This window comes from Schistocerca serialis, chromosome 2, assembly GCF_023864345.2.
Source record: "Schistocerca serialis cubense isolate TAMUIC-IGC-003099 chromosome 2, iqSchSeri2.2, whole genome shotgun sequence".
Taxonomy (NCBI): domain Eukaryota; kingdom Metazoa; phylum Arthropoda; class Insecta; order Orthoptera; family Acrididae; genus Schistocerca; species Schistocerca serialis.
In genome coordinates this window covers 790,389,152-790,415,668 of record NC_064639.1, presented here as the reverse complement: position 1 = coordinate 790,415,668, position 26,517 = coordinate 790,389,152, and the positions used below count along the sequence as shown (strand labels likewise).

Genomic DNA, 26,517 nt, shown 5'->3' with positions numbered 1-26,517 from the left:
TTAAAGTTGTGTTTCATGACCTGTTCACATGCGCAACACAGGGGCAACCAACAGTCAGTTTTGCTCAGCACTTGAAAGAGATATTTAAAGCACACGCTACACGAGGAGAAAGTTTTTTAAAAAAGAATATTCAGTCTTTCACATACAGATAAATTACACAGAAAGCTTACAGGGTTTACTGGTGGGAGGTTTTGGAGTGTGACAAAGCCGGACATGCGCGCCACGCGACGTCACGCATTGCGAAAACATGGCTGTCCACCACGCCCGGGCGCGGCTATATAACCGCTGGCTGGCCGGCACATCGCCAGTTCTCCGCTCCACACGGCGACAAACTCATCGATATGGCCTGCAAGGTGGGTGCCGGCGGAAGGCGGCCGCTGCCAGCCAGTGGCCGTCTCACGCGACGCTTCGACTCCCTCCAGTGGCGGCGAGCTTTCGTCACGTGCTTCGAATTAAGAGTGTCCGGCGCGCCCAGCCACTTGGCGAAGTAAATTGTCACTTAGCTCAGTGATGCGAAAGTATATCGGAAAGCGTCACTACTATGTTTAGTCCACAATCCGAAATATGGTCTACTTGTAGACATCAATTGCTATACAATGCGAATTACTGTAAAGTGAGTGGCGGAGGATCTTTGTATTTTATGGTATATTACGGTTTTTCCCTTTCCATCCATGGATTGGAAATGGAAAAAATGAATGCCAACAAGTCACTGTGCAAATCGTTATTAGTATATCTATGGTTCAAATGGCTCTGAGCACTATGGTACTTAACATCTTAGGTCATCAGTCCCCTAGAACTTAGAACTACTTAAACCTAACTAACCTAAGGACATCACACGCATCCATGCCCGAGGCAGGATTCGAACCTGCGACCGTAGCAGTCCCGCGGTTCCGGACTGCAGAGCCTAGAACCGCAAGACCACCGCGGCCGGCTATTACTCTATCTTTTCTACGATATAAATACGGAGGGGCTTTGGTGTATTTGTTTATTGGTTTACGAATGCCTATTATTGGTATTAGGTTTTTTGAACTATCAAGCTTCTTTTTTCGAATGTATGCCAGTGTAGATGTTTCATAATTTCCGTTACTGCCTTTTGATGGCACGCCTTTTGACGAGTTAGCCCTCAAGACGTAACACTCGACTTAGTTTCAGAGATCCAGTTCCGCCAGTACCGTTTGATAGATTCCTTAAGTGAGAACACTGTATGCGAGAGGCAAGGATCCGGGTTTGAGTTCAGATCAGCCGCATAGATTCAATGAAGCAAAAATCCTTAAAATTGAGTACACTTCCAAAAACTAATTTGTATAAGGAATATTCATATTTTACGTCCCGTCGAAGATGAGATCATTAGAGCACAAACCTTAACTGATGAAACCATAGGAAATATATCAATGGCCGAAGGGTTACTTGAAGCTTTGTTCTCCCTAAAGTGAGTTGAATCTCTTATCACAACTCCACGTGTGAAAACTTGTAGCCGGCCGGGTTGGCCGAGCGGTTCTAGGTGCTACAGTCTGGAACCGTGCGACCGCTACGGTCGCAGGTTCGAATCCTGCCTCGGGCATAGATGTGTGTGAAGTCCTTAGGTTAGTCAGGTTTAAGTGGTTCTAAGTTCTAGGGGATTGATGACCTCAGAAGTTAAGTCCCATAGTGCTCAGATCCATTTTTTTGAAAACTTGTAACCATTCATGTTCAAATGTGTATGGATTTCTAAGGGACCAAACTGCTGAAGTCATCGGTCCCTAGACTTACACACTACTTAAATTAACTATGGACAACACACACTCCCACGACCGAGTGAAGACTCGAACCTCCGGCGGTAGGGGCAGCGCAGTCAGTGACATGGCGCCTCTAACCGCGCGGCCACTCCGCGCAGCTAACCATTTATGCTGGAATGCTGCAGAAATTGAGTTCTGAGTAGCGGTGACAGATATCGTCTTCACACGTAGCTCCGTGTTATCGATAACTATAAGATGCAAGTTAAAGTGGTAATCAAGGAACATGACCTAATTCGCTCTTATTCGCATCTAAAATTGTGACACGTATGACAAAAGAATTAGGCGCGAATATATAGGAGGAATCACGTTACTACTAATTACGAAATTATGCTTTTGATCAACTGAATGAGTGTACAAATCTGGCAGTCAAATCAGAATACATTTATCGAATGGATTTGAATCATAACCGGTGCTTGAGACTAGAAAATCAGTAGACCTGTTAATGGTATGACTAGGAGCAGACATTTTCATTCATCTGGTGATTATTGAAGAACCATTATTGAATGGATGTCGTCGGAAATCCAGTCTTGACTCACGAATCCCTAGCTGGATATCACGATCAAACTTTATAATTTTTGTCAACTGACTTTTTAAGCATTAGTCATGACATCATTATCGCAATCAAGTCATCACTCATATTTGTTTATTAGTTCCAATTTGTGAAATTCTCAAAAAATGGCTCTGAGCACCATCAGACTTAATTTCTGAGGTCATCAGTCCCCTAGAACTTAGAACTACTTAAACCTAACTAACCTAAGGACATCACACACACCCATGCCCGAGGCAGGATTCGAACCTGCGACCGTAGCGGTCCCGCGGTTCCAGACTGTAGCGCCTAGAACCGCTCGGCCACCCCGGCCGGCCTGAAATTCTCACATTGTATTTTTGATCAACATAGGTTTCATATTCTATTGTTGATCAACATAGGACACACTCAATCCAGAAAACTGTAAACCTTGATTACCCCTTAAAGAAGTAGCAATGCTGCCCCAGGACTACAGGAGACGGTTCAATACCGAACTATGTTCAAAAATGCATGTGAATTCTTAAGGGACCAAACTACTTAAGTCATTGGTCGCTAGACTTACACAATATTTAAACTAACTTATGCTAAGAACAACACACACTCCCATGCCCGAGAGAGGACTCGAACCTCCGGCAGGAGGAGCCGCGCAGTCCGTCACATGGCGCCTGAAACGGCGGGGCCACTCCACGCGTGACCGAACTATGTAAAAACTATTGTTACCGTGACATAATCTCCTCTAATGGTCAAAAATTCATAAGTGTTGCAGTCATTAAAACACTGGTTGTGGAAATGGGAAGGAGTAGGGTTTTAAGCATCATGCAGTCATCATGGTTTCCTTTGGTTAGCCTAAACTTTCTCCCCCGTCCATGTCCAAGACTTTCCATCTGTAATTACCAGCTAGTAGATGACAGGTTAACACGCCTCTTGTTCTGAGTTCTGCGCTTCGACTACATCAGTAACAGGGCTGACTTCTGTTTTGTTGCAGCTGATCGTCCTCGCTGCCTTCGTGGCTGTGGCCCGCGCCGGCTATCTGGGAGCCCCAGCAGTGGTCGCCCCCGCCGTCAGGGCTGCCCCCGTGGCCTACGCTGCCCCCGCCGCCGTGGCCGCCGCCGAATACGACCCGCACCCCCAGTACAACTTCGCTTACAGCGTGCAGGATGCTCTGACTGGTGACTCCAAGGCACAGCAGGAAGTCCGCGACGGAGACGTCGTCCAGGGCAGCTACAGCCTGGTCGAGCCCGACGGTTCCATCCGCACCGTCGATTACACCGCAGACCCCGTTAACGGCTTCAACGCCGTCGTGCACCGGGAAGCTGTCGCCCACGCCGCCCCCGTCGTCGCCAAGGTGGCCGCTCCCGTTGCCGCTCCTGCGGTTGCTAAGGTCGCTGCTCCCCTCGCCTATGGAAAGGCCATCCTCGGTTAAACATCACATAAACACTTCCTCTGGACATAATCCTACTGAGTGGCTCTATTTTTGAGTATATTCTTCGCAATTTTCACCTCGAAGCAATTTCTCTCCTATACCCAATATTTGTACCAATGCGAATCTAATGACGAAAACTTTTCCCAAGTAATTTCTTTTCCACTGTAAACTTCTGTATTTATTGCGTGTGAATGTTTTTGTACTGTATATTATGTAAGTGGAATAAAATTTACCATATTATTTATATTCTTCAATGTCACTCATCTCTCTTCAGGAGCCTCGCAAATCAGTAATGCTTCCTTCAATTTCTAAATATGCGCATTTATTCTGTAAGTTCATTATTATTGCATCATACACCAGGATTGCTTCTCATTCCCTTCACAGATGAAGCATACATGAAATGATTCCTTTCTTTCCTCCATGCGTACTATCAGTGTAAAATTATCTCCGAAGTCAATACCGAGCGATGTATTAGATGTTGAAGAATATTTGCAGTTTCCATCACGGAAATCAATTCGTAATTTTTCGACGTACTTTTGCGAATTATTCGACGTCCTTTCAGCTGTTTCATTACCCTCTTCCACGAACAAATCAACTCCGAGATCGTTCGCATTACTGTTCTAAGTTTCCGACCTAGATGGGTTCCACGATGCAGTGAAATGGTCCTCTATGGACATGACATTGTTTTGTAACCAATATCTGTAGTTTACAAACCGGTTTCATAGTACCCTGTATTCTATACATAGTACCTTCCTCGATTTACTTTTAAGTAAATCTATGTGATCCTTTAACTTCATATTCTCGCACATTACTAGTCACAGATATTTGCATAAAATTCCTGGCTCCTAATTTGTATAATCACAGTGTCATAAGTATATAACTGTATATTTTTATGTTCAAAAATATCATCTGAAAATGTAACTGTCATACGATAAAATTTTATGTGGACTGTTGTTGATACCTAGGAGTTACGCAACAACGGTTTGTTTGGCTGAAGGTACATCGCTACACTACAGTTTCATCACTATGCATTGAATAGCGGAGCTGATTGAGGGAAATGATTGAAATGTAAGATTATGGGCGTACCGGTACTCTCTAGGACGTAGCACATCGGTGTCTGAACATTCCTAATACCGGTGTAGCGTACGACGTAACACAGCTTTTCTTCACCGATTTTTTCCAAATTTTGAGATTGAACAAAGTGGACATATCGTGGTCGTCCCATTCACGAGATGTGACCGCCTTAGATTTTTTCCTTTAAGAAAAGCTGAAAGATGCTGTTAATTCTGATATACCGACTACATCACAATGATATGAAACGACGTAGTCCTGCTGTCTATACTGAAATTTCTGGTGAAATGCTAGAACGCGTGTATCAGTCATTGCATGACTGACTGGAAGCTTGTGTTAAGAGCTGGTGGTCGGAATTCTGGAAATCCCCCTTGTTGTCAGTTCTCTTACTTCTTCAGCATAAAAAAATTGATTATTCACTTTTCTGCTTTAATTATGATAGAGGCGTTGACTACTGTCCGCAGTTACAAATTTCAAATACTGTTTGCTCGTGGGCTACATGTTCTTGAATCCTTAAAATAAATGACAGTATCATTCTAATTTATTCTAGTTTCATTTTGTTAATGTCGACTGGCATATTTCTCTTTTTTAAACATGACTATTTAAAACAAACTCTGATTCTACCGGTTCTTAAACTCTGGGTGAGAACTGAAACTCTAGGCCCTTTGTGAAACTTCATACCTATGATAACAGCGCAAACCTAAAACTAACAACTAATGAAAAGACCTACGGTTATTTCAAAGATGACAGAGCAAAACCACATATAACTAATGCACCTACTGTATGACAGTATTACAATATAACTTCTGTAAAGTTTGGATGGTAGGAGAGGAGGTACTGGTAGAAGTGAAGCTGTGTGGACAGGGCATGAGTCGTGCTTGGGTAGCTCAGATGGTAGAGCACTTGCCCGCGAAAGGCAAAGGTCCGGAGTTAGAGTCTCGGGCCGGCACACAGTTTTAATCTGCCAGGAAGTTTCAGTATTACAACATATTTTGATCGTAGGAACTACATCCTATGTGTTTTCGATGCCTACGGAGGTACTCGTTTCCGTTCAGTTACGCAGACGGTGCTTGAGGAGTATGTGAAACACCTCGTATTTTTAGGTAAGTACAGTATTTAGATAGCCCTCAGTACCATGACACCTCCTGAGATGACTAGAATACCACACACTAGAGATATTTATGGTGCAGCTACACATCAAAACAAAAATAAATATAATGTAATATCCAAAACAGTTCCGTATTACGAACGATACAGTAGTCTATGAAAGAAAGCTGTGACTATATGGGGACCACAAGTATTTTCAGTGGAGTAACATTCGCATAGCCTTATTAGATTGTTTTCCACATGTCTTGCAAATTACGTTACAAGTTAATGCCCACAAAAATTCACTGACAAACAGTTTCACTACATAAAAAAATGGTGATGCTTTCCACAGATACAAATCATTATATTTGATGTTGCAGAAAGTAAACTATCCGATCAAAATTATCCGGACACCTATTAGTGGACATTAATATGGTGTATACTGTTTATTGTCATCTCTCTTTACAACATCTCAAGCGCTCCTTAACCTTCGGGTTCCTGAATTACCCTTCACTATTTTACTCGTACGAAAATCTGCTGACTTGGAAAACAAATTAGTCTCATTCTGCCATAAATTTTCAGTATTTTTCTACTCCTGCATCCTCTTGAGTATCAGTTTACTGTTTATCACTAATAGGCTAAATTCTGAGTCTATGTCAATATGTGGATATGCTTTGCAGTACACTAATTGACTTCTACGATTTTGTCTAACCATGACGCTGTTCAGGTGTGATCTTCCCGGCTCCCGATATAATCCAGGTATGTATTCACCTATCGTGATTCCGAAAGACGGTGTCCGCTGCAAACAGATGAAACTTATCGCAGAACTACAGATTCCTCCCTCTGCGTTCTGTTCTTTCATCCATTCTACATTCTCTCTTAATTCTTCTTTCCCTTCTCTGTAGCAAATCTTCATTATACCTGATTCATTTGATCCAGTACCTTATTTCCTCAAATGTTTTCTTTATTTTCGTAACAGCTTGTGATGTGGGCATGGAAAACTGATAATGACGACTCTTATTGATATCGATCGAATCGCCAGAGGAATAATTCGGTTACTCATTGCTGCCTCTTCAACCTGTCTCCTTGTTCGTAGCTATGCCACTGTTACAGAAGCCACTATTGCTGTTGTTATTACTGTCCTATAAGCAGACTATTTCGTTCCTATTTAACTTCACTAAACGCACAAAATCTCTGTTTGAAAGTTCTCTATTTGCGCTGCAGCGTTCAATTTTCGAGTGTTCGACACTCATATACCTACTCATCCTTCCTCTAAGAAATGCTTTCTAGGCAGCCTTCGGAATTTTTGTGCAGTATGTAGTTCCACTGTCTTGCTTGCATTGCTTTCTGTACAGTCACTTACAGGTTCCACCTCCCAGGACAGTCTCCTATCATATTTAACTGAACTGCAAATTTTTTTGCTGTCTCTTTTAACATAGCCATCAGCAGGAAGAGCATGATTCTTAATACCGGAAATCTTCAGAATATACTCAATGAGAAGCACAAAATTCCGGATTTTGAAATTGAAGGCGATAAACTCTATCTATTGAAGCTGAAGGGGAAGAGGCTCTATAAAACTTCATAAATTTCTGCTAAACTTCCATCCGCAGTTAGTCATCTCTCTCTCTCTCTCTCTCTCTCTCTCTCTCTATCTATCTATCTATCTATATATCTATCTATCCATCATCTATCTATCTATCTACCTACCTATCACTATTTTTACTATCTCTCAGTTCATAAATCTGAATTAAGCGGAACAAAAACCATGCCTGTTACTGAATTCTGACTTACGTTATCACGTAACACGTAGTAACACCGTGAACTGATTTCTGTTCTAGACCGAGATCTTTTTCCTTGCAGTGTACTGATGCAAGTGTGCTGTAATTATTGTGAATATTACGTAAGGTATGAGACGTCAATGTTTGTAGTTGAGAAATAGTTCACATGGCTCTGAGCACTATGCGACTTATCTTCTGAGGTTATCAGTCGCCTAGAACATAGAACTAATTAAACCTAACTAACCTAAGGACATCACACACATCCATGCCCGAGGCAGGATTGGAACCTGCGACCGTAGCGGTCGCTCGGTTCCAGACTGTAGCGCCTAGAACCGGCTATAGTTGAGAACAAGTCAGCTGTAGTTACTACTGATGCCTGACATTGTGTGGGTCACCACTGATTTACACCTATGTGACGGGAAGACAGTGAGATTTTTGATTTTTCTCTGATGGATATTTCCTCCAGGTAGACTTGTCTCCTACCCTAGAAAATTGATAGGAGGTTCTGACAGATTTGTAACACGTGTTCCAAGCAAAAATTTGACAGCTTTAAGAAAACTTAAGTGCGCACAGCACCCTGGAGTCATAATTCGAGTGATATACTTCCGTTCTTGGGAGCTGTTCCCCATCTAAGCACTGGGTAGAGAAATACCGTCGTAATTTCTCTAACGGATGCCAGAATAAATAGTCGAAAAAGGGAGAGGACTGTATAGAAGAATCTCATCCATAAAAATTCGAGCTCTCAAAACTCAATTTCGAATACAGTGAAGGTCTTTAAACGTTTATCCACACGATACCGGTTTTTGGGGTGCGTCAGATGCTGTCTGCCAAGGCTGCTAATGATATTTCCCGTACGCTAGATAAATTTCAGGAATTATTATTTTTACATAGGCTTTATTGCTCCAAAGAAAATTTCACGCAATTTCTTATGTCACTAGGTTTATGACTCCATTTTGAGAAGCGTTGAACAAAATCTGATTTTCTTACATACAGTCGTATAGCATTAGAGTTTCGTAAAGAGGAGTCATTTTGTATCACAACCATCGTGAAAAAGTTAGCAGTACTTGAGTATGAACACTTAACTTAAAAGCACTGTACATAAAATATCAAAATCTAGTAACTTAGTTTTGGTTCTAAAACCATAAAATACATGCCACGAGGCTCAGCTGAACGTACTAAAGCATTCTGAATTTGGGCTGACACTAATATCTGCCTCCACTCATTAGTAAACGAATGTGATGTAAAGGGTCAACGCAGTGCGTTGACGTAGGCCCGCAATGTGTTGCATCAGCTGCCTAAAGAAACTAGCTACTTACGCATGCTCGCCTACTAATGGAACGCAACATGCTATAAAAAAATCAGTGTTTGCTTTCTCCGTCATTTTATTACAGATAAGTAGCGGCATATAGCTGATACACTGTCGATATACCTGCATAACCACATCTTCACAAAGTGTTCAGTTTTAGCCATTATTGTAGTTTTAGAGATCCATTCACAGTGGACGATTTAAGATAGGATACAAAACGGTATGCCAGATTAAGAAACCAGGTTTCGAACTGGAAAACTTTTCCAGGATAGGTGTGAACTCTGACCATAATTTATTAGTTGTGAGATGCAGATTAAAGCTAGAGAAATTCCAGAAAGTTAGGATATTAATGAGGTGGGAACTAAATATTGTAATTAGAAACAGCTAGACGTTGTTGAGAGTTTCAAAGGGGGCATTAGGAAGCAGTGAAAGGAGTCGACAGAAGATAAACGGGTAGCTTTAAGAGACGAAATTGTGAAGGCAGCAGAGGAACAACTACGTTAAACGACGAAGTCCAATTGGAAGTCTTGGATAATACCGAGATATTGTACAAGGTGTAATAAAAAAGTACCGTACTTTCTTTAATTTCGCGGGTTTAATACAGCCGACTTTCAATTTTTTTCATCTTGTTTGTGCACGTGTTCCTGATATATGTTTTGCATTTTCAGCTATTTTGAATATTTAGTTTATTGTTGACAGTCGGAAAGATTATGCTTGTTTTCGAGCGCTCGGCGAATTTTTATTTTCGAAAAAGATCGCGTAGCGAATTTGCATTAAATTTTGCTTGAAAAACGGAATAGACAGCAGCACCTAATTGTAAATGCTGACAGTGGCTTTTGGTGAATGTACTAGGAACAAGACAAGATTTTACGAGTAGCATAAACGTTTCAAACTGGGTCGAGAAGACGTTGAAGACAATGACCACCCTGGTCACCTTAGCACATCAATCACTGACGGCAATGTGAACGGTTATGTGAAATTATCATATCACCTTCAGAGAGGTTGCTGATGATGTCGACATATTCTTTGGATCATTCCAACAATTTTTTTGTGTTTTGCGTATGAAACGTGTAGCAGCTAAATTTGTTCCGAAATTGTTGAATTTCGACAAAAACGACGTCACGTAGACATTGCTCAGGGATTACTGAATGAAGTCGACAACGGTCCAGAACTTCTACAGAAGGTTATAACAGGTAACGAACCAAGACCCAATCGTCGCAATGGAAACTGCCTGAAAAGCTCAGACCGACAAAAATTCGACATGTTGGGTCACATGTGAAAGTACTTCTCACTGTTTTCTTCGATTACAATGGGATAGTGCATCACGAGTTCCTGCCTTAATGGTTTGGAAATAACGCGCCGTTTGCGTGAAGCAATTTGCAGAAAACGACCAGAACTGTGACAAAACCACTCGTGGAATTTGCATCACGTTAATGCTCCCGCTCACACGTTGTTGTTTGTTCGAGATTTTTTGGCAAAACACAACACCGTTATGTTGCTTCACCAACTGTATTAGCCGGACATGGCTTCCTGTGACTTCTTTCTATTCCCGATACTGGAAAGAACCATGAAAGGACGTCATTTTGTCACCATTGACGAGATCAAAACAGAATCGTTAAAGGAGCTGAGCACCATAAGGAATACTGAGTTCCAGATATTCTTCCAAGACTGGAAAAAGCGCTGGCACATGTGTATTATGTCTAAGGGGGATTACGTTGAAGGGGGCAAAGTTGATTAATAAATAAAATATTCTTGAAGAAAAACAAAAATTTCCGTTACTTTCTGATCACACCTCAATTGGACTGCTGAAAGGAGGAAATATAAAAATGCAGCAAATGAAGTGGACAAGGGGTGGTTCAAAAAGAGCGTCGGTTTTGATACATCAAAGTAAGAAGTTTATTTTTACAAAAAAAAAACACAAACAGGCCTATGGCCTCCTCTACTGCGCTGGCATGCAAAAACTCCGTTCATGAAATTCACTATGACTGCAGACAAGTTTCCACATTCATTTCGCTAACAACTATTCGAATTTCCTCCTTCAAGTCATACAAGTTCCGGGATTTATTGGCATACACCATTGATTTAACATGACCCCGAATAAAAAAGTCACAAGGAGTTAAGTCACATGACCTTGGTGGCCATTAATGATCAGCATTGGGTGAAATGAGACTATCTGGGAACCGCTCGTGAAGCACCTGAATTTTTTCGAGCAAAGCACGGCAGGTATGCTGAAACCACATCTCTTTAATGTCCATTCCATCCAAACGAAGCCATAAAACTCTCTTATCATAGTACGGTATAGGTCTCCTGTACAGCTTGTCCTGCCTCATCTTCTTGGATCACGCGAGAATTTTCTGACCACAGACACCCCAGTTCTACTTACAAAACCGTTTAAGTGGAAATGTGCTTCACAACGGAAGATGATTTCGTTTGCGAAGCTGTCGCTCTCCTGTCGTCCTCTCAGAACCCAGTCAACAAACTGTGGTCTCTTCTAGTGATCCGTCACTTGAGCTTATGCGTCAACTGAATCTTATATGAGTGGTAATGGAGATCACAATGGAGAACTCTCTGTTCTGGAGAACAGCTTAAGCCCAGTAGTTGGGAACGGTGACGAATTGATTTAATTAGGTTAACAGCCACACTGTCACAAATCATTTCAATTTTCAGCTCATTTTGGCCAGAACGACGACGCCAAGGATTATGAAAGTTTTCTGTTGAACCTGTCTCAAAGAACTTATGATACAGAAGTCTGTGAACTGTTGATTCATTCGGTGTCTCATTATGCTCTAGAATCGCATGAAGTCGCATGACTGGTGCTTCATAACTTTCTTCATTTTGATTAAACGGTTACACGATTAGCACACGTTGTGCACCGAGGAACTCAAACTGAGTCAACAATAGGAACGTTCCTGGAAATAGAAACGACTCAAAACAATTTCACCAACCGACAAACAAAAATTTATCAGCCGTTTCAAAACCAGCGCTCTTTTTGAACCACACTTCACGTACGTGTAAAAATGGGGTTAATAAAAAATCCAAAACAACAAAGCAGGGGTGGCTACAAGAAATTCTGCAAAGTTGTAAAACTAGACATGATTATGAAAAAATAGGTGCTGCTTATAGAGAAATCGAAGAAACTTTTGCCAAAAAAGAGAACAAGTTGTATTAACATCCAGAGCTCTAACCGCAGGCCAGTGTCAAACTGAGAATGATGAAAAATTGAAGAAATATATCAAAGGGCTATATAAAGCAAGAAACTTCAGAACAGTATCATAGAAAGAGAAGGGGTAGTAAATGAAGATGAGATTCGTGACGCGATATTGGGAGAAGGATTTGACAAAGAGCTAAAAGATCTATGTCAAAACAAAGCAAACGGTGGAAAATTACTAAGAATCTTGGGAGAAACTACTATGACAATACAGTTCCACCAGGTATGCAAGTGAAATGCCCTCAGACATTAAGAAAAATATAGTAATTCCAATGTCAGAGGAGAAGTGTGTTGAGAAGTGCAGTTGCAGAGTACTAAGGCAAATTAGCAGCAGAAGAATGGAACGCCTGGTCAGCTTGGATTCAGGATAAATATAGGAACATGTTGAGGCAATACAGACCTTACGATTCATCTTAGCAGATAGCTTGATGTAAGACAGACACTTTTTAGTAATTTTAGATATTGAAAAAAATGGACAATGTTCAACTGCAAGATACAACCCAGGAAACTGAAGGTTATTTACAGCTTCTACAGAAACCAGACAACATTATAAGAATCTAAGGATATCAAAGCGAAGCAGTCGTCGAGGAAGTGAATGGGGTTGAATCACTTCATCACTCTGTACGTAGTGTAAGCACTAAAGGAAACCAGGGAGAAATTTGGAAAAGGAAGTAAAATTTCACAGATAAGACATAAAAAATGGATGTTGGCTGGTTCCGTCAGAGACGGAAAAGAACGTGTCAGATAGTTTAATTCAACGGCTAATTAAGAAGTTCTTAAAAGATTAAAAAAGTAGGTAATGGAGTATATTCAAGTGTTGTTGGGAGAAATGGAGTGGAAAATGAGACATCGGAAATAGTAGAAGAGTTCTTTTATTCGTGCAGCAAACGATGGTGCAGGGGATTCAAATACAGACTGACGATGGCAAAAATATCAAAAACCTTTTCTTAAAAAGAGAAACGTGTTAACATCGAATATAAACGTATTTTTTTGAATATGCGAGAGCTATCCCAAAATGAAACTCCGTTAGGCTACAAATAAAATAGTGGAATAGTTAAATCAAACGTATTACAAAACTGTTAAAACTGCAACTACAGAATGACCATTCAGATTTAAGCATTTGGCACCTGTCTTAATAAGTAGACAAATTCCACCTGCACAAAATTCTGCCGCCTGAGAACGTAGCCATTACGTAACAACATCTTGAATTTCTTCCCCGGAATAAAAGCATTCAATGCAAAGAAACTTTTTCATTTTCATGAGGAAGTGGAAATCACTTGGCGTCAAGTCTGCTCCTTAGGGTGGATATTCAAGAATGTCCCTTTTGAAATGACGTGACAGTTCCTGTTTACCGCATAGAGAGTGGCCGAACTTTCTCGTTCAGAAACAGGACGTCGTTACTCAAGAGAGCATGTTTGTCTATTAAAAGTGTCATGGCAGGCTTCAGAATTGATTGACTTTCCACGCTACAGAAAATTGACGAACCAGAGTTCCAAAACACGACAGTCAAAACCTCTCTGGCTGACAGAGCCTGGTAAGCTTATTTCGCTTTGTTGGGCGAAGCGTCGAGTCACAGGTCACCATTCCGTTAAGTATAGGCTTTCTCCCTGTGAGTCGTAGTGTAATAGTCCAGAGAAGCGATCAACCGTTGAGTTTTTATAGTTCTCAGTAAGGAGTTATGGTACCGTAATTCCTTACTTCCGATTCCATGCAAAACAGTTGTAGCAATCCGCGGAAAGTTGTGCGACATTTGAGAAATAGCGGAACGCCAGTTTTCGCGAACTATTTCGCTCATTTTTCTGCTATTTCGTTCCTAACTACAAACAGACGACCTCTACTATCATAATCATGAACGTTCATTCTCAGATTCATAAGGAACTGACACCCCTGACGAATAAAAATTTCATTGTTCACATTCAGTCCTTAAATAGCGCAATATTCGTGATTAATGTCAACAGCTTTTACATATTTTCCGCTAGAAACCATATTACAGTACGGATTTCATATTTGGCTGATGTTCACGTATTTTAGAGCAGCTGCTGTAAGCTAACGAAAAGCAGTGCGACTTTGTCGCCACGATAGCTCTGACAATCAGTGACGTACTACGTGGAGGTGTTCAAGTCCTGTGTGGTCCTTTCTCAAAAAAATGGCTCTGAGCACTATGGGACTTAACATCTATGATCATCAGTCCCCTAGAACTTAGAACTACTTAAACCTAACTAACCTAAGGACAGCACACAACACCCAGCCATCACGAGGCAGAGAAAATCCCTGACCCCGCCGGGAATCGAACCCGGGAACCCGGGCGTGGGAAGCGAGAACGCTACCGCACGACCACGAGATGCGGGCGGTCCTTCTTCGTGATGGGTCATGATCGTACCGCTGTGAAATTGCAGGTGTGCTGGCAGACATTTCTCTTTTAATACACAGTATGTTTGTTGCGTTAGTCTTATATAATGTAACGTTTGTAGCAGGTCGCCTTCATGGTGTGCTAATTAAATGGCTGTCAGTGTGTAATATGAAGAGTAATAAGGACAAAAAATTAATGACAATAACGTTACACGAAGCTAATTCCAATTAGAACTTTTAAGACTGCAATACCGAGTGCTGAGCGGAAAAAAGCTAGACGTAACAGAAAACAGAACCTAAGCAACCTGTGCCACTGCGGTCTACTTAGACTTAAGCAATGTCGGCTGCACAAGGAGTGACAGCGACTAATGAAATGCGCGCGTTTTGCAACCGATGTGAACACGCATGTACGATCCGCGATAGAAAAGTTCATTCGAATCTGCGTCGAAAGCTACATTTATGGGTGACAAAAGTGGAAGTGAGACCCAGTATGTCTAGGTTGGGATTTGATAACGACTTTATACGAGTGACGGAAAAATGGTGTGTCTAATTTTACAATATTATTCGATGAGTACTAATCAGTACAAACATAATGAGAATACAGTTACTAGTGGCTCGACGTCAAAACACCTAAATCATCATCGTCGCATCGAATGTAGCAAGTGAGGCAATAAACGAGGATTTGTCGAGTAAAAGAATGAGGAGAGCACAAATGTTGCAGCTGAATAAAGGATGTAGAACAAGCAAAAGAAAAGAAAGTCCACAGAAGGATATAGTAAGTCATCAAAAATGGAGACTGCAAACATTATAAAGGAAGCTTGTGCGTCCTACATTTGATGCACTGTAATTTCAGTAACATTACAAAACTGCAATTATGTGAATTTTAGAATATTAATTTTGAGAATTCTTAGGAGAGTCATAACTGTATATATAACAACAGTACATGTAAAATTTAATTTACCTTACACATTCATCGTCTATCTCCCAGGGCTGTGAAGATAACACTCTTGTTCTAATATGTTTTGCTGCAGTGAGACTTCTGAACACCTAAAACTGTCAAGACACAAAAGAATTAAACATATTAACTGTCGTTGGGCACTGATTCAAATCATTGGGGAAAGCTGAAAATGTGTGGCAGGCCAGGAATCGAACCCAGATCTCCTGGTTACTAGGTAGATGCGCTGACCACTACGCCGTCAGGACACAGTGGTCATCGCAACTGCACAGACTACCTGTCAGAACCCAAATTTTCAACTTATCCACACACTAATGATATAGCGTGACACCACATATAGATTAAACTGTAATTTACAAAATGCTGAAAATATCACCAAAAACAAATCTCGCGTACTGTTCATCCCTGTCGGTTGCCATATCCTTTAAAAAATTGTCGTTGCCACGAAATTGATGACAGAGGAACATCTAACCTAATTTCGAAAAGATGACGAAAAAAATCCTTTTGGAACAAATACCCCAGCGATCTTCAGCTATAGTTCAGAAAACAACATTAATGGTAAATCACGGCAACAACAGGTCTAAAGTCATCGTGGACACAGTAGCCTAGCATATGTTAATTATCATGCAGTTATAAAACGTAACTGTCTGCTAAAGGTCTGAGTTATCAGACGACTCGCATTTCGTAGCGGACGGCTGTGTCTCAATTGGGGTAGGTGCGCCCAAGGCCTGCTGTGGCCGGTGACCGCCATCCACATCGCGCGTTGCGAAAACGCGGGCAGCGCCCAGCCACGCCTGCAGCGGGTATATAACTGCCGGCCGGACAGTGCATCGCCAGTTCTCAGCTCCACACAGCAAGAAACTCATCGACATGGCCTGCAAGGTGGGTGCCAGCAGAAGACTGCTCAACTTTCGCCTACCGACTGTGTTTCAAGTGTCCATGACTCAGCGGTGTTACACTTTCGTTATGTGTTTCGAACTTGACATCGTCTTGTCACTTGTAATGACAACAGTGTTGACACAGACATGAGCGTGAAGAATTCTGTATCAAATCGATAACGATTATTATGTGGGGTATAGTGCTTTGCGATGGCTACTCCGACTGTGCTTTACAGCTGCAAGTGGGGAACTACACAAATGTTCAAATTTGTGTGAAATCTTATGCGACTTAACTGCTAAGGTCATCAGTCCTTAAGCTTACACACTACTTAACCTAAATTATCCGAAGGACAAACACACACACCCATGCCCGAGGGAGGACTCGAACCTCCGCCGGGACCAGCCACAGGGAACTACACGCAATGTGTGGAGGGTATATTGAACTTTCAAACTCTAGAAAGTTCTGAATAGAAAATTTCAAAGGTAGAAGGAGAGTTAAATATCTCGACAGTGTTCATGTCGTTTGATATGCAACATTTTCTCGGAATAAATGTAAATTGAAGAAGGAATCGGCCCCCGATCTCGCTGAAGGAACTACCCCAAGTGATTTAGGGAAATTGTGGAAAATTGAATTGGGGCTGGATGGGCCAGAATACGAGTGCCAAGTCAAGTGAATACTTTCTCGAACAAAATCGCATGTTCATATGGACAAGCGCGAGTCTGTTCCCACAATCTTGCTGGATTAAAGTCACCGGAGAAAAGTTTGCGCTCGAAAATAAATAATAATGAAACTTAAGACGTACTATTGGTCTGTTGCTGGACAGATATTTGAATTTGGATCTACGCCACTCTCCTCCACACGATATCTCCTTGGGAGCTAATCAAACATGTTTTGAGACAGTCGGGAGAGCTACACCTAGGTGACTCACTTATTAAGAAGATACTCTGTGAAAAGGAAAGATACGGATTTCATTTTAAGCAAATTACAGATCTTTATTCTTCAAGGATATTTCACTAAGAATTACGACCCAGCCAACACTGAGAAACCCATTCTTGAATGTCTGTCACGTCTCAATGAGAGAAATCGATTTATACAACAAGGAAAATATGATTTTTTCAAGTTTTTGGGGCAGGGGATCAAACAGCGAGGTCATCGGTCCAATCTGGTTAGGGAAGGATGGCGAGGAAGTCGGCCGTGCCCTTTCGAAGGAACCATCCCGGTATTTGCCTGAAGAGATTTAGGGAAATCACGGAAAACTTAAATCAGGAAGTCCCGACGCGGCTTAGAACAGTCGTCATCGTTTTTAGAGGTAATGTGGATTAGAAACATGTTAAACACCACTGCAATACTGTAATGATCACTGTCCTGATAGACTTCTAATGGCCAAAAGAACCTTTCACATGACAGATATAAAACGGATCTTTAAACAGCCAATGCCCCCCACTTCTCCGTCCATAGCCAAATAACTACACTTTCTGACCTACCTTTCGAAGCTCTGTCGAAGAATGTGCAAAGAACCACTGCCTCACTAGCAAAGAAAGATAGACACTGTAACTGACTGGTTACTTGTGTGTTTCAGCTGATCGTCCTCGCCGCCTTCGTGGCTGTGGCCCGCGCCGGTTACCTGGGTGCCCCCGCAGTCTATGCCCCCGGCGCCCCCATCGCCGCCCGCGCCTACGCCGCCCCCGTGGCGTACGCCGCCCCAGCCCTTCGTGCTGCTCCCGTGGCATACGCCGCCCCCGCTCTGCGTGCCGCTCCCCTGGCCGTCGCCCCCGCCGTGAGAGCCGCCCCCGTCGCAGTCGCCGCCCCCGCCGCCGTGGCCGCCGAGTACGACCCCAACCCCCAGTACAGCTACGCCTACAGCGTGCAGGACGCCCTCACCGGTGACTCCAAGAACCAGCAGGAGAGCCGCAGCGGTGACGTCGTCCAGGGCAGCTACAGCCTGGTCGAGCCCGACGGCTCCGTGCGCACCGTCGACTACACCGCCGACCCCGTCAACGGCTTCAACGCCGTCGTGCACAGGGAGGCCGCTGCCCACCCCGCCCCCGTCGTCGCCAAGGTGGCCGCCCCCGTCGCCTACGCCGCCCCCGCCGTCGCTAAGATCGCCGCCCCTGTGGCTTACGCCGCCCCGGCCATTGCCAAGTACGCTGCCCCCCTTGCCTATGGCAAGGCTATCCTGGGCTAAGCTACATAAATAGTTGACCATGCTGTATTTATTATGTGTGAATGCGTTTTGTATAGTATGATGAACTGAACGAATAAAATTCGTTACTAAAAAGAATGGATTGTTAGTAATTCTTTACCTAGGCATTCTCATGTTTCAGCAGTGTTCCCTTCATATGTCAGGTATTCACTGTGAATTAATGACAAATGATATTACAGGACAATGAAAGGTACACCCTGCAAGCAAAGAGTAACAGTAGTGGGATTAAAATCTTCGTTAAACATTTTCCTTTGACATACTAAAGAGCCGTTCTAGTACGTCGGTTGGAGCTACTGAAGTGGTCACTTAGTGGCTGCGTTCCGCACAGAATGGTCTCCGCGATGTAAAGCGTTCACCGGTGTGCGCCGCAACTGGCAAAAGCGCTACACTATTTACATTATTTGACGGGTGGAGGTGGGGAGGGGGGAGAGTGGTAGAGGCATGCGTTCACTGACTAGGATCAACAGTGCCGCAAGCAAGCGCCATGTTCTCCCAGTGTTATGTCTCAATCTCAGGACGACGGTCCATCTTTCTCTTCAGCACCATGTGACAGTGAAGAAATGAGTGACGACGATGACATTGTTGCTTGTGCGCTGTTTGATGAACGGGAAAAGAAGAAAAGGTCACAGAAGTGATTTTTGGAGAAACACCTACAGATCAAAAGATATGATGATGCAGAGTTCCAGACTCTGTTCCCAGACTTTAACGAAGGTGACAGTTTCTAAATTTTCTTTTGCCAGCCCGGTGTCTTCGAATGCCTCACGAGAAATTTAAGCCTTTTCTTGAATTAACCAAGTAAAGCACGTCATTTAAAAAGCCTGTCGTACCAAAAGAGTCTTATCTACTTTAAGGTACACGAATGTATTGTAATATAATAATTAATTTCACTTCATGATGGAAGAACATGCGAACTCACTTTAAACATAAAAGATTGATTGCAAAAACGGTAAGGGGCATCTTTCGGTGCAGATGCTGCTTATTTGTCTTCAGGCCTGTTTCCTCCCTGTGTCACCTCCACTGAAATGGATTCTGATGATTCTTTAGCGATCCTCATTTCTGTTGCAGTTACAAGTCAGGTATCTGTCTTTTGATTCCAATTTGGTACCTCAATGTGGAAATGTTTTAGCCATTTATGACATTCTGTCGGATAAATTTTTTTTTTTTATCTTTCATATTCTTTTTACTTTCCAAATATTCTCGAAGCTCAACAGCTGCAAATTGTTCGTCATTACCTTCTTTTTCTATGTTACGGTTTCTGCAGTTCCCCAAGTACTGTAACTTTAAGGAGTGTCAATATTACTAGACTCGTCGCCATTCAAAAGAGTATTACTTCCTTCCTGTAATTTGAAATGTTATTATACAGACGTTAGTGGTGTCTGTATATTTGAATGATGTTCACATTTATTGTGCAAATAACGAGACATAAATAGTAGCTCCTTTTTTTTTATTTTGAAGTTGAAAGTTTTGTTACTGTCTAATATATCGGAAAATACTTAAAAGTTCAAGTGTTTACTTCATTATTATTGCTGTTCCTTTTCTACTATTGTCTCATCGTTTAAGTATTCTAGTTGTTTAATATTGTTCTTTATAATAATTCACTAGGATGATAAAATGTTCCAACATTCATTGCACCTGCTACTAAATGCGTGCGACCCACGTAAATTCCACCATTTGATTGGTGTCGTAACGTTCATTACGTAGAATTTGTGGGTGACGTCACCCGCAATAGTCGCAGGCAGAGAAAGGTTACCCCCTCGCAATGCTGGTCGCATTAATCGCTGATAGATTGTCCATTTTGATTGTAAACGCTGCGGAGAATACGAAGGTGCGATTCCTGCGGCGCGCTCCAGTGAAAGTGCATAAATATCATGACTTGATGGCTACCATGACCGAAATTCGTGCAAATACTGCTTGAATCTCTAAAATTTGGTTAACCGACAAATTGAGGGACCGTCAGCACAAAATTAAGGTACGAGACAGTAGATCTGACGGCTATGGTGGAGTCACCGTTGTTATGGAAAAATCATAGTCTCAATTCCCCCAGGATTTGCAGTTAAATAATGCGAATTTAGATATTGTATCAATTGATATTATGTAGTTGTGGATAAGAGGAATATTAAGATCATATTTCCACAGCCAGCTTTCAAAGATACTTGGACACATCTGTACAATCAGTTACCGAAGAAATATCTTTTCCTTGCGATCTAAAACACGTGGAGTGATCGTATGAATATCTTTAGTGGGAATTGGCTAGCAAGTTCCCCTGACCATTCAGATTTAGATCTGCGTAATACAAGACAGACTACCGGATTAGGTACACCATTTCAACGGCAGCCTTCTCCTGCCAACGCTTTAGCATCTTCCATCGACTGATGCCGCTCTCTGACACCTATGGAAGTAATTATTTTACTAAACAATTTCTTTGGCCGTTCCTGTTGCTCATCAGGCTGGCCGTTCAAGTGACGGTAGGCTTAACTGATAGAATACAAATTGGCATGGGCTCTAAACAACACTGGATGCCCCGTAGCAATTTACTAGGCAGGTATGTTTAGTCAGAGAGCACTGCCCTTAGAGCAGCCTATGATAAAACGCCCAAGAACACATACTTGAATCTTAATTGTCATTACCGCAATCCCTGGTGGACTTCCATACGCTCGAGCGTTGCAGCTAAGAGACGAATTGCAGTCAAGATATTCCGAGGCCGATTCAACTTATCAGAAATTTATAATCATTGTTCAGATGCCAGCTGTAGCAAAGAGTGTTGTACTAAAGCAAAAGAGAGAATATGGATCACGAAACTGCGCCAAATATTTCTTCAATGGAGTTTTTCGAGGAAAAGAAAATAACATAGTTCAAGCAAATACAGAAAACGCAGAGTAATTCATCCAAAGTTATCTGCAGCCTTTCTTTCTAACATTGCAAAAGCTGGCACTCTGCGACTTCACCATCCGGCTCGGCCACACTTCAGGCAGCGAGGTGTCGACACAAGCGGAAAAAAGACCACACCTCACACCTCAGAAGTTCATGTGAGGTTTATGGTGGGTTATTGAAGTCACATAGGCAACAAATTTCATCACAATTATGCCCAACGCCATTAACGACGTGTCACATGATGGGGAGGTCGTCACACCCTCTGTTACCCACATTTAATCCTTGTTTTGATGCCGCTGCGATGAAAGTCAGAATCCCGACACTCAGCGACAAAGTCACGCCATTTTCGTATGGATAGCCGAGGAAAACGTTTCAGTCCCAGCGTCGCTCAGAATCGACATGAAAAGGCCTTTGGAGTATAACGAGACAGAATTTTTGCTGCACCGTACCGGATCGAACCACTAGCGACCGTTCAAAGCAGTTCGACGAAATTTGAACGTGATTCGAAGCAGAAAAGTGATTTTATACTTTTCCATCCCTTCTTTACGGCGCCCTCCTATTACGTGATCAGGACAGGGTTCGACATTAACAAATGCGTGAGTAAAGTGGCCAAGTGTCCCTCTAAGACCATCTGGTCGCGCAACACCCTAGTTGCCACCCATGCGGCTCTGTTCAGCACGTTATAAATGAACCTGTCAGAAACTTCGACGTCAGTTCAGCCTTTCGACTGCTCTAGTGCCTGGAAATAGGCAAACGTCACCTAAGGGTGTCGAAGGCGTTGCCTAACCTTCAGGCGCTAGAACAGCTTCGAGGCTGAATTGTTGTCAAAGTATCTGACAGCACATTTTAACGCGTTCAACAAAGATGTCGAACCCCCGCCCCCCTGGTCACGAGACAGGAGGGCACCAAAAATAAGAGATGAAAAAGCGCAAAAATATTTTTCTGCTTCGGATCACGTTCAAATTTTGTCGATTGGCTTTGAATAGTTCCTAGTGGTTCTACCATCTAAAGCAAAGCAAAAATTTATGTGACCCTACAACTGAAAGCGGTGAGGCCATGTACGATGGGGTTGCAGCCCTGCGATGTTTTTAGAGTAGGGATGAAACGCCCATGGGCTACAGAAATCGCCAAATTTACAAAGAACGTCGTCTTATTACTCATTCTTCTGCGAACTGGCATATTCCACCACGATGTGTGTATGAATCAGTGCGCCAAGAGAAGCGGTATTTTCATTTACGCCCACTATGCCATCTCGAGAAGCTTTTTGTGTCGGTTCTGAGGACGTTGTGTCTGAAGTGTTTTCCTCGGTCACACAAACGAAAACAGAGTGATTTTAACGCTGGGTGTCGCGGTTCTGACCTCCACCGCAAAGGCGTCATATCGGGGTGAAATGTGGGTAAGAGTGAGTGTGACAACGGTGGCGTTGAGCACAACTGTGGTGGAATTTGGATTTACCATCATTAACCCACCTTACAACTCACATGAACTTCTGAGGTGTGACGTTTTTTCGCGTACGTCGAGATCTTGCTGTTTGAAGCGTCGCTGAGCCCGAGGGTGACATAGCAGAATGCCACTATTACAGGTGAAGGGTGTAGGCACCTTTGAGACAAAATGCAAACTTGTGCGTTACAATGGGAGGTTTCCAAAAACAATGTTGTTGTACATTGTAATTTCCAGCAGCAGTTTGTTCATAACCCTAACCTTAAAATAGACAGATCTTTCAGTTTTAATGACTACTACATAGCCTAACAAAGAAAAATACAACACGTGGAAGGGACAACATTATTAACTCCATGATCTTCAATCTTCCTTGGAAAGTAAAAGTTTGCAAATATTCTTAAAGATTTATTCGAAAATACTTTTGTACCTCAGTAGTGGAGGCCAGTCATTGTCTTTCTTGTGTCCATAACAGGTAAGAACCTGGTTTCTGCGAATTGCAGTCTACGCTGCAAATGCATGTGCATCGTGATTGGGGACAGACTGAAATGGTTTGTAGAAGGCAGTATCATCCTTCATAACGGAGTATTTGGTTTCCATAGGAATCTCAGTTCTATTGGAGCTCTTTGGAGATTTGTGTCAAAGACGAAGATGATCTTAACTGATAATTCCTGTACAATCGTAGCGCTCTTAGATATTGAAGGTGACAATGGCGACTTCGTAATTCTTACTTTTCTGCAAGTCTTGTTTGATATGAGTATACCTCATCTGGTACCACTGTTACCTCTGCTATAGCAACATAAGAACAAGAATGCGGATGGTTACATGATTACCAGAACCCGTGTAAAAAAAGTTTTAGCACAGTGACACCCTTCATGCTCGCTACTTTTAAAACTATACAGTGTGGACACTGACTGAAGATTACGGTATACTGTCACATTCCTATAGTGTGCAGATGACTTCATGACTTATTTCAAGAGAAAATTAGTGGGCTATGTCCTGAGCTGTTTATGGAAAGGTGTTCACTAGATAACATATGCTTTAAACGATAAAGGAATGGAAGTAGTAACTGGGAAATGTCAACCGCCGTTTTCGCCAGATACAGGATAGCCCCAGATGCAATGTATATGGGGCAGTCAAATGAAAACGAGACATACGGTTAAAAATGTGTTTCTTATGTATACTGTTAATGTATTTATCCCACTGCAAAAGAAGACGGTCAATGTCTTCATGGAAAAATGTTTGCGGTTAGCTGTTGAACCATGGTTGTACCCCGGCACGCACCTCTTCGTTCGAAGAGGGACTGCAAGGACAGCTCCCTATTGACTTTCTGGAAGAAGGGCGCCACAGTTATCGCACAGAGGCATGTGGACACGTTGCAGAAATAGAAGCGTACCATCAAGTTCAAACCCTCAGGAATGTTTACGGATGGCATTATTCTATTGCAGGATAAAGCTCGCCACATGTCGCCAAGGTAGTGTTGATCATACTGCAGAAGTTTCGCTGGGAAGCCCTTACACATCGTCCAAACAGTCCCGATATCGCCCCATGCGATTTGCACATTTTTCGAGCCCTGAGTAAAGACATTCATGTGCTTCGGACGAAGCTGCGCATGCCTGGGTACAATCATGGTTCCGTATGCAACCACAAACATTTTTCCACGAAGGCATTGACCGTCTTGACCGAAAAATTTATTGGCGATTACTTTCGAAATGTAAGTAGTTTACTTACTTTTTCCCCATCGGACTCGTTTACATGTGACTGCCCCTTATGCTTACAAATCGGCAACAACAATATCCCTGCGCCCCTGAGTGTTAAATTTTTGTTCGTGTGGCTTGATGATCAACATCCATGGCAGGGGCATGTTAAAGAGATCAAAAAAATCTTGAAGATTATTGACATCTTAAAAGCATAATCTTGTACGGATTGAGTGGAAATCCTGCGACACTTTTACACCGTTACAAGCTTTTAAGAAGTAACAAACCATAATCTGGTTGTATACTATACGACTCCCGCATGTTTGCGTGTCTGTGCGGGCTACATTAGAGCAACACCGATAGCGTTATACACGCGGAATTGGATATCCCACCACTAAACTCGAGACTGAAACTTTTCAGTTCAAAGTTAACGTTGAAAGTAGAGTAAGATCGCCATTAAATCATGTTTCGCAATAGAAAATATCCAGATTACAACATCTCGTGGAGAATAAGGCGCGTTAGGAGAAGAAACGCGAATCATTGTAATCAACATCGTACTATATGATAAGGTCTTTGGGTATTTTCCAGTCCAATGTCAATTTCATGTTTACCGGCTAATCTTTGTGGCATACTGCGGCCGAATTTCCCGAGATGGGGACACGCGGCCATCAGAGCCATACGATCATCTCACTCACTTGTGTCATTCAAGTGACATTGAAACTAGTGTTCATCATCCAGTATGTGATTATCATACTAGTGAAGCAACGGTATATGCAGGTGACGAAGACCGTGGACCGATCCTGCTTGCTGAGTCATTTGCTACCTTCCAGCCCATACTATACAAAACGGAGCTAAAAAATGGACAGGGTCCTGATACGTTCCAATGTCATGAGTGAACTATTGTCCCTTGTAAAATAAACTTCGGGAAAATTGCAAACTACTTAGCGCTGAACATTCTAAGGCATCATACGATATCAAAAGATCTCCATAAATAATCTGTTTGCAGTGGATACCGTGCCACATCGGCTTAAAAGGCAGTGGACGCTCTCAGCATTTTGCCGACAACGTGCAACCGTTCACACCCACTGTATATCCCTCCTGCACTGTGATTACTATCGATGTCATGCAGTTAAGGCTAATGAAGAATGTTCTGTTTTCTTTTCTTTCATCAAGAGCGTTCTTCGTCATGTAGCGAGGACGTTAACTTCAGAGGAACTTGGTACTGGGACATCCAGCGGCAAACAGCACGTACTCCGTGGCTTCGCAATTCTAGTTTTAAGCGGAAGGGAGTAGTCGCCATTAACAGATTAACGGCAGGCCGCAACACTACTAACACAACAAAACTTTTGTGAAAGTCAATACCCATTCCAAATTGCGATTACTGTACAGATAACTATGACATCCTGAAATTTTATTGCAGTGTGTAAAATATAAAAAAACAAAGGAGAAAACTTTATACGACAAACTCAAAAGTATTTATTATCACTCACTCCGATCAGTTCTAATTTCTTTGAACTAACAAACCTGTAGATGTGTTTATAAGTTCACTGGGCTTTGTAAAAAGAAACTTTAATGATACATTAAGTTTATGCTTATCATCGGATTTGATCCCTTATTTTGTTACTTTATAAAAGCTTAATTTTCCAAAAAGAACATGCGTACAGCTGTACTATATTCTTTAATGGAACACGACCGGTCTCGCGTTCTATAGCCACTTCCTCAGGTGTATACAGCATACAGTAAGTCATTACAGACTTCGATCTAGGAAAGATAGGAGACCCAATCTTTGCTATTAAAACGGTGTTGCCCGCCAATTGCAGATAGTCAGTTATAAAACGGCCGAATGGTGCGTATATCATCCTCCATAAAAACAAGGACGAATAAACTATCCAGCACATCATAGTGACAGACCCCGCGAACAATAACAACACACTAGGCACACTGAGTGCACAG

At 42.3% G+C, this 26,517-nt stretch overlaps 2 protein-coding genes across 3 annotated transcripts in view; both read left to right on the top strand.

The window, feature by feature from the left end:
- The window catches only part of LOC126458022 (cuticle protein 21-like), a 98,095-nt gene that overhangs the window by 52,291 nt on the left and 19,287 nt on the right, over positions 1 to 26,517 (top strand). The gene's annotated exons all lie outside the window — the stretch shown is intronic.
- On the top strand, positions 325 to 18,606 carry LOC126458019 (cuticle protein 21-like). Of its 2 annotated transcripts, XM_050094801.1 has the most exons (3): positions 325 to 353; positions 3,287 to 3,646; positions 18,416 to 18,606. In XM_050094801.1, the coding sequence occupies exons 1-3, from the start codon at positions 342 to 344 to the stop codon at positions 18,539 to 18,541; spliced, it is 498 nt and encodes a 165-aa protein (XP_049950758.1). In that variant the 5' UTR covers positions 325 to 341; the 3' UTR covers positions 18,542 to 18,606. The 2 variants fall into 2 exon arrangements, with proteins under 2 accessions (XP_049950758.1, XP_049950757.1); XM_050094800.1 differs by lacking the exons at positions 325 to 353; positions 3,287 to 3,646 and adding an exon at positions 16,332 to 16,359 and having other exon boundaries at positions 17,936 to 18,606.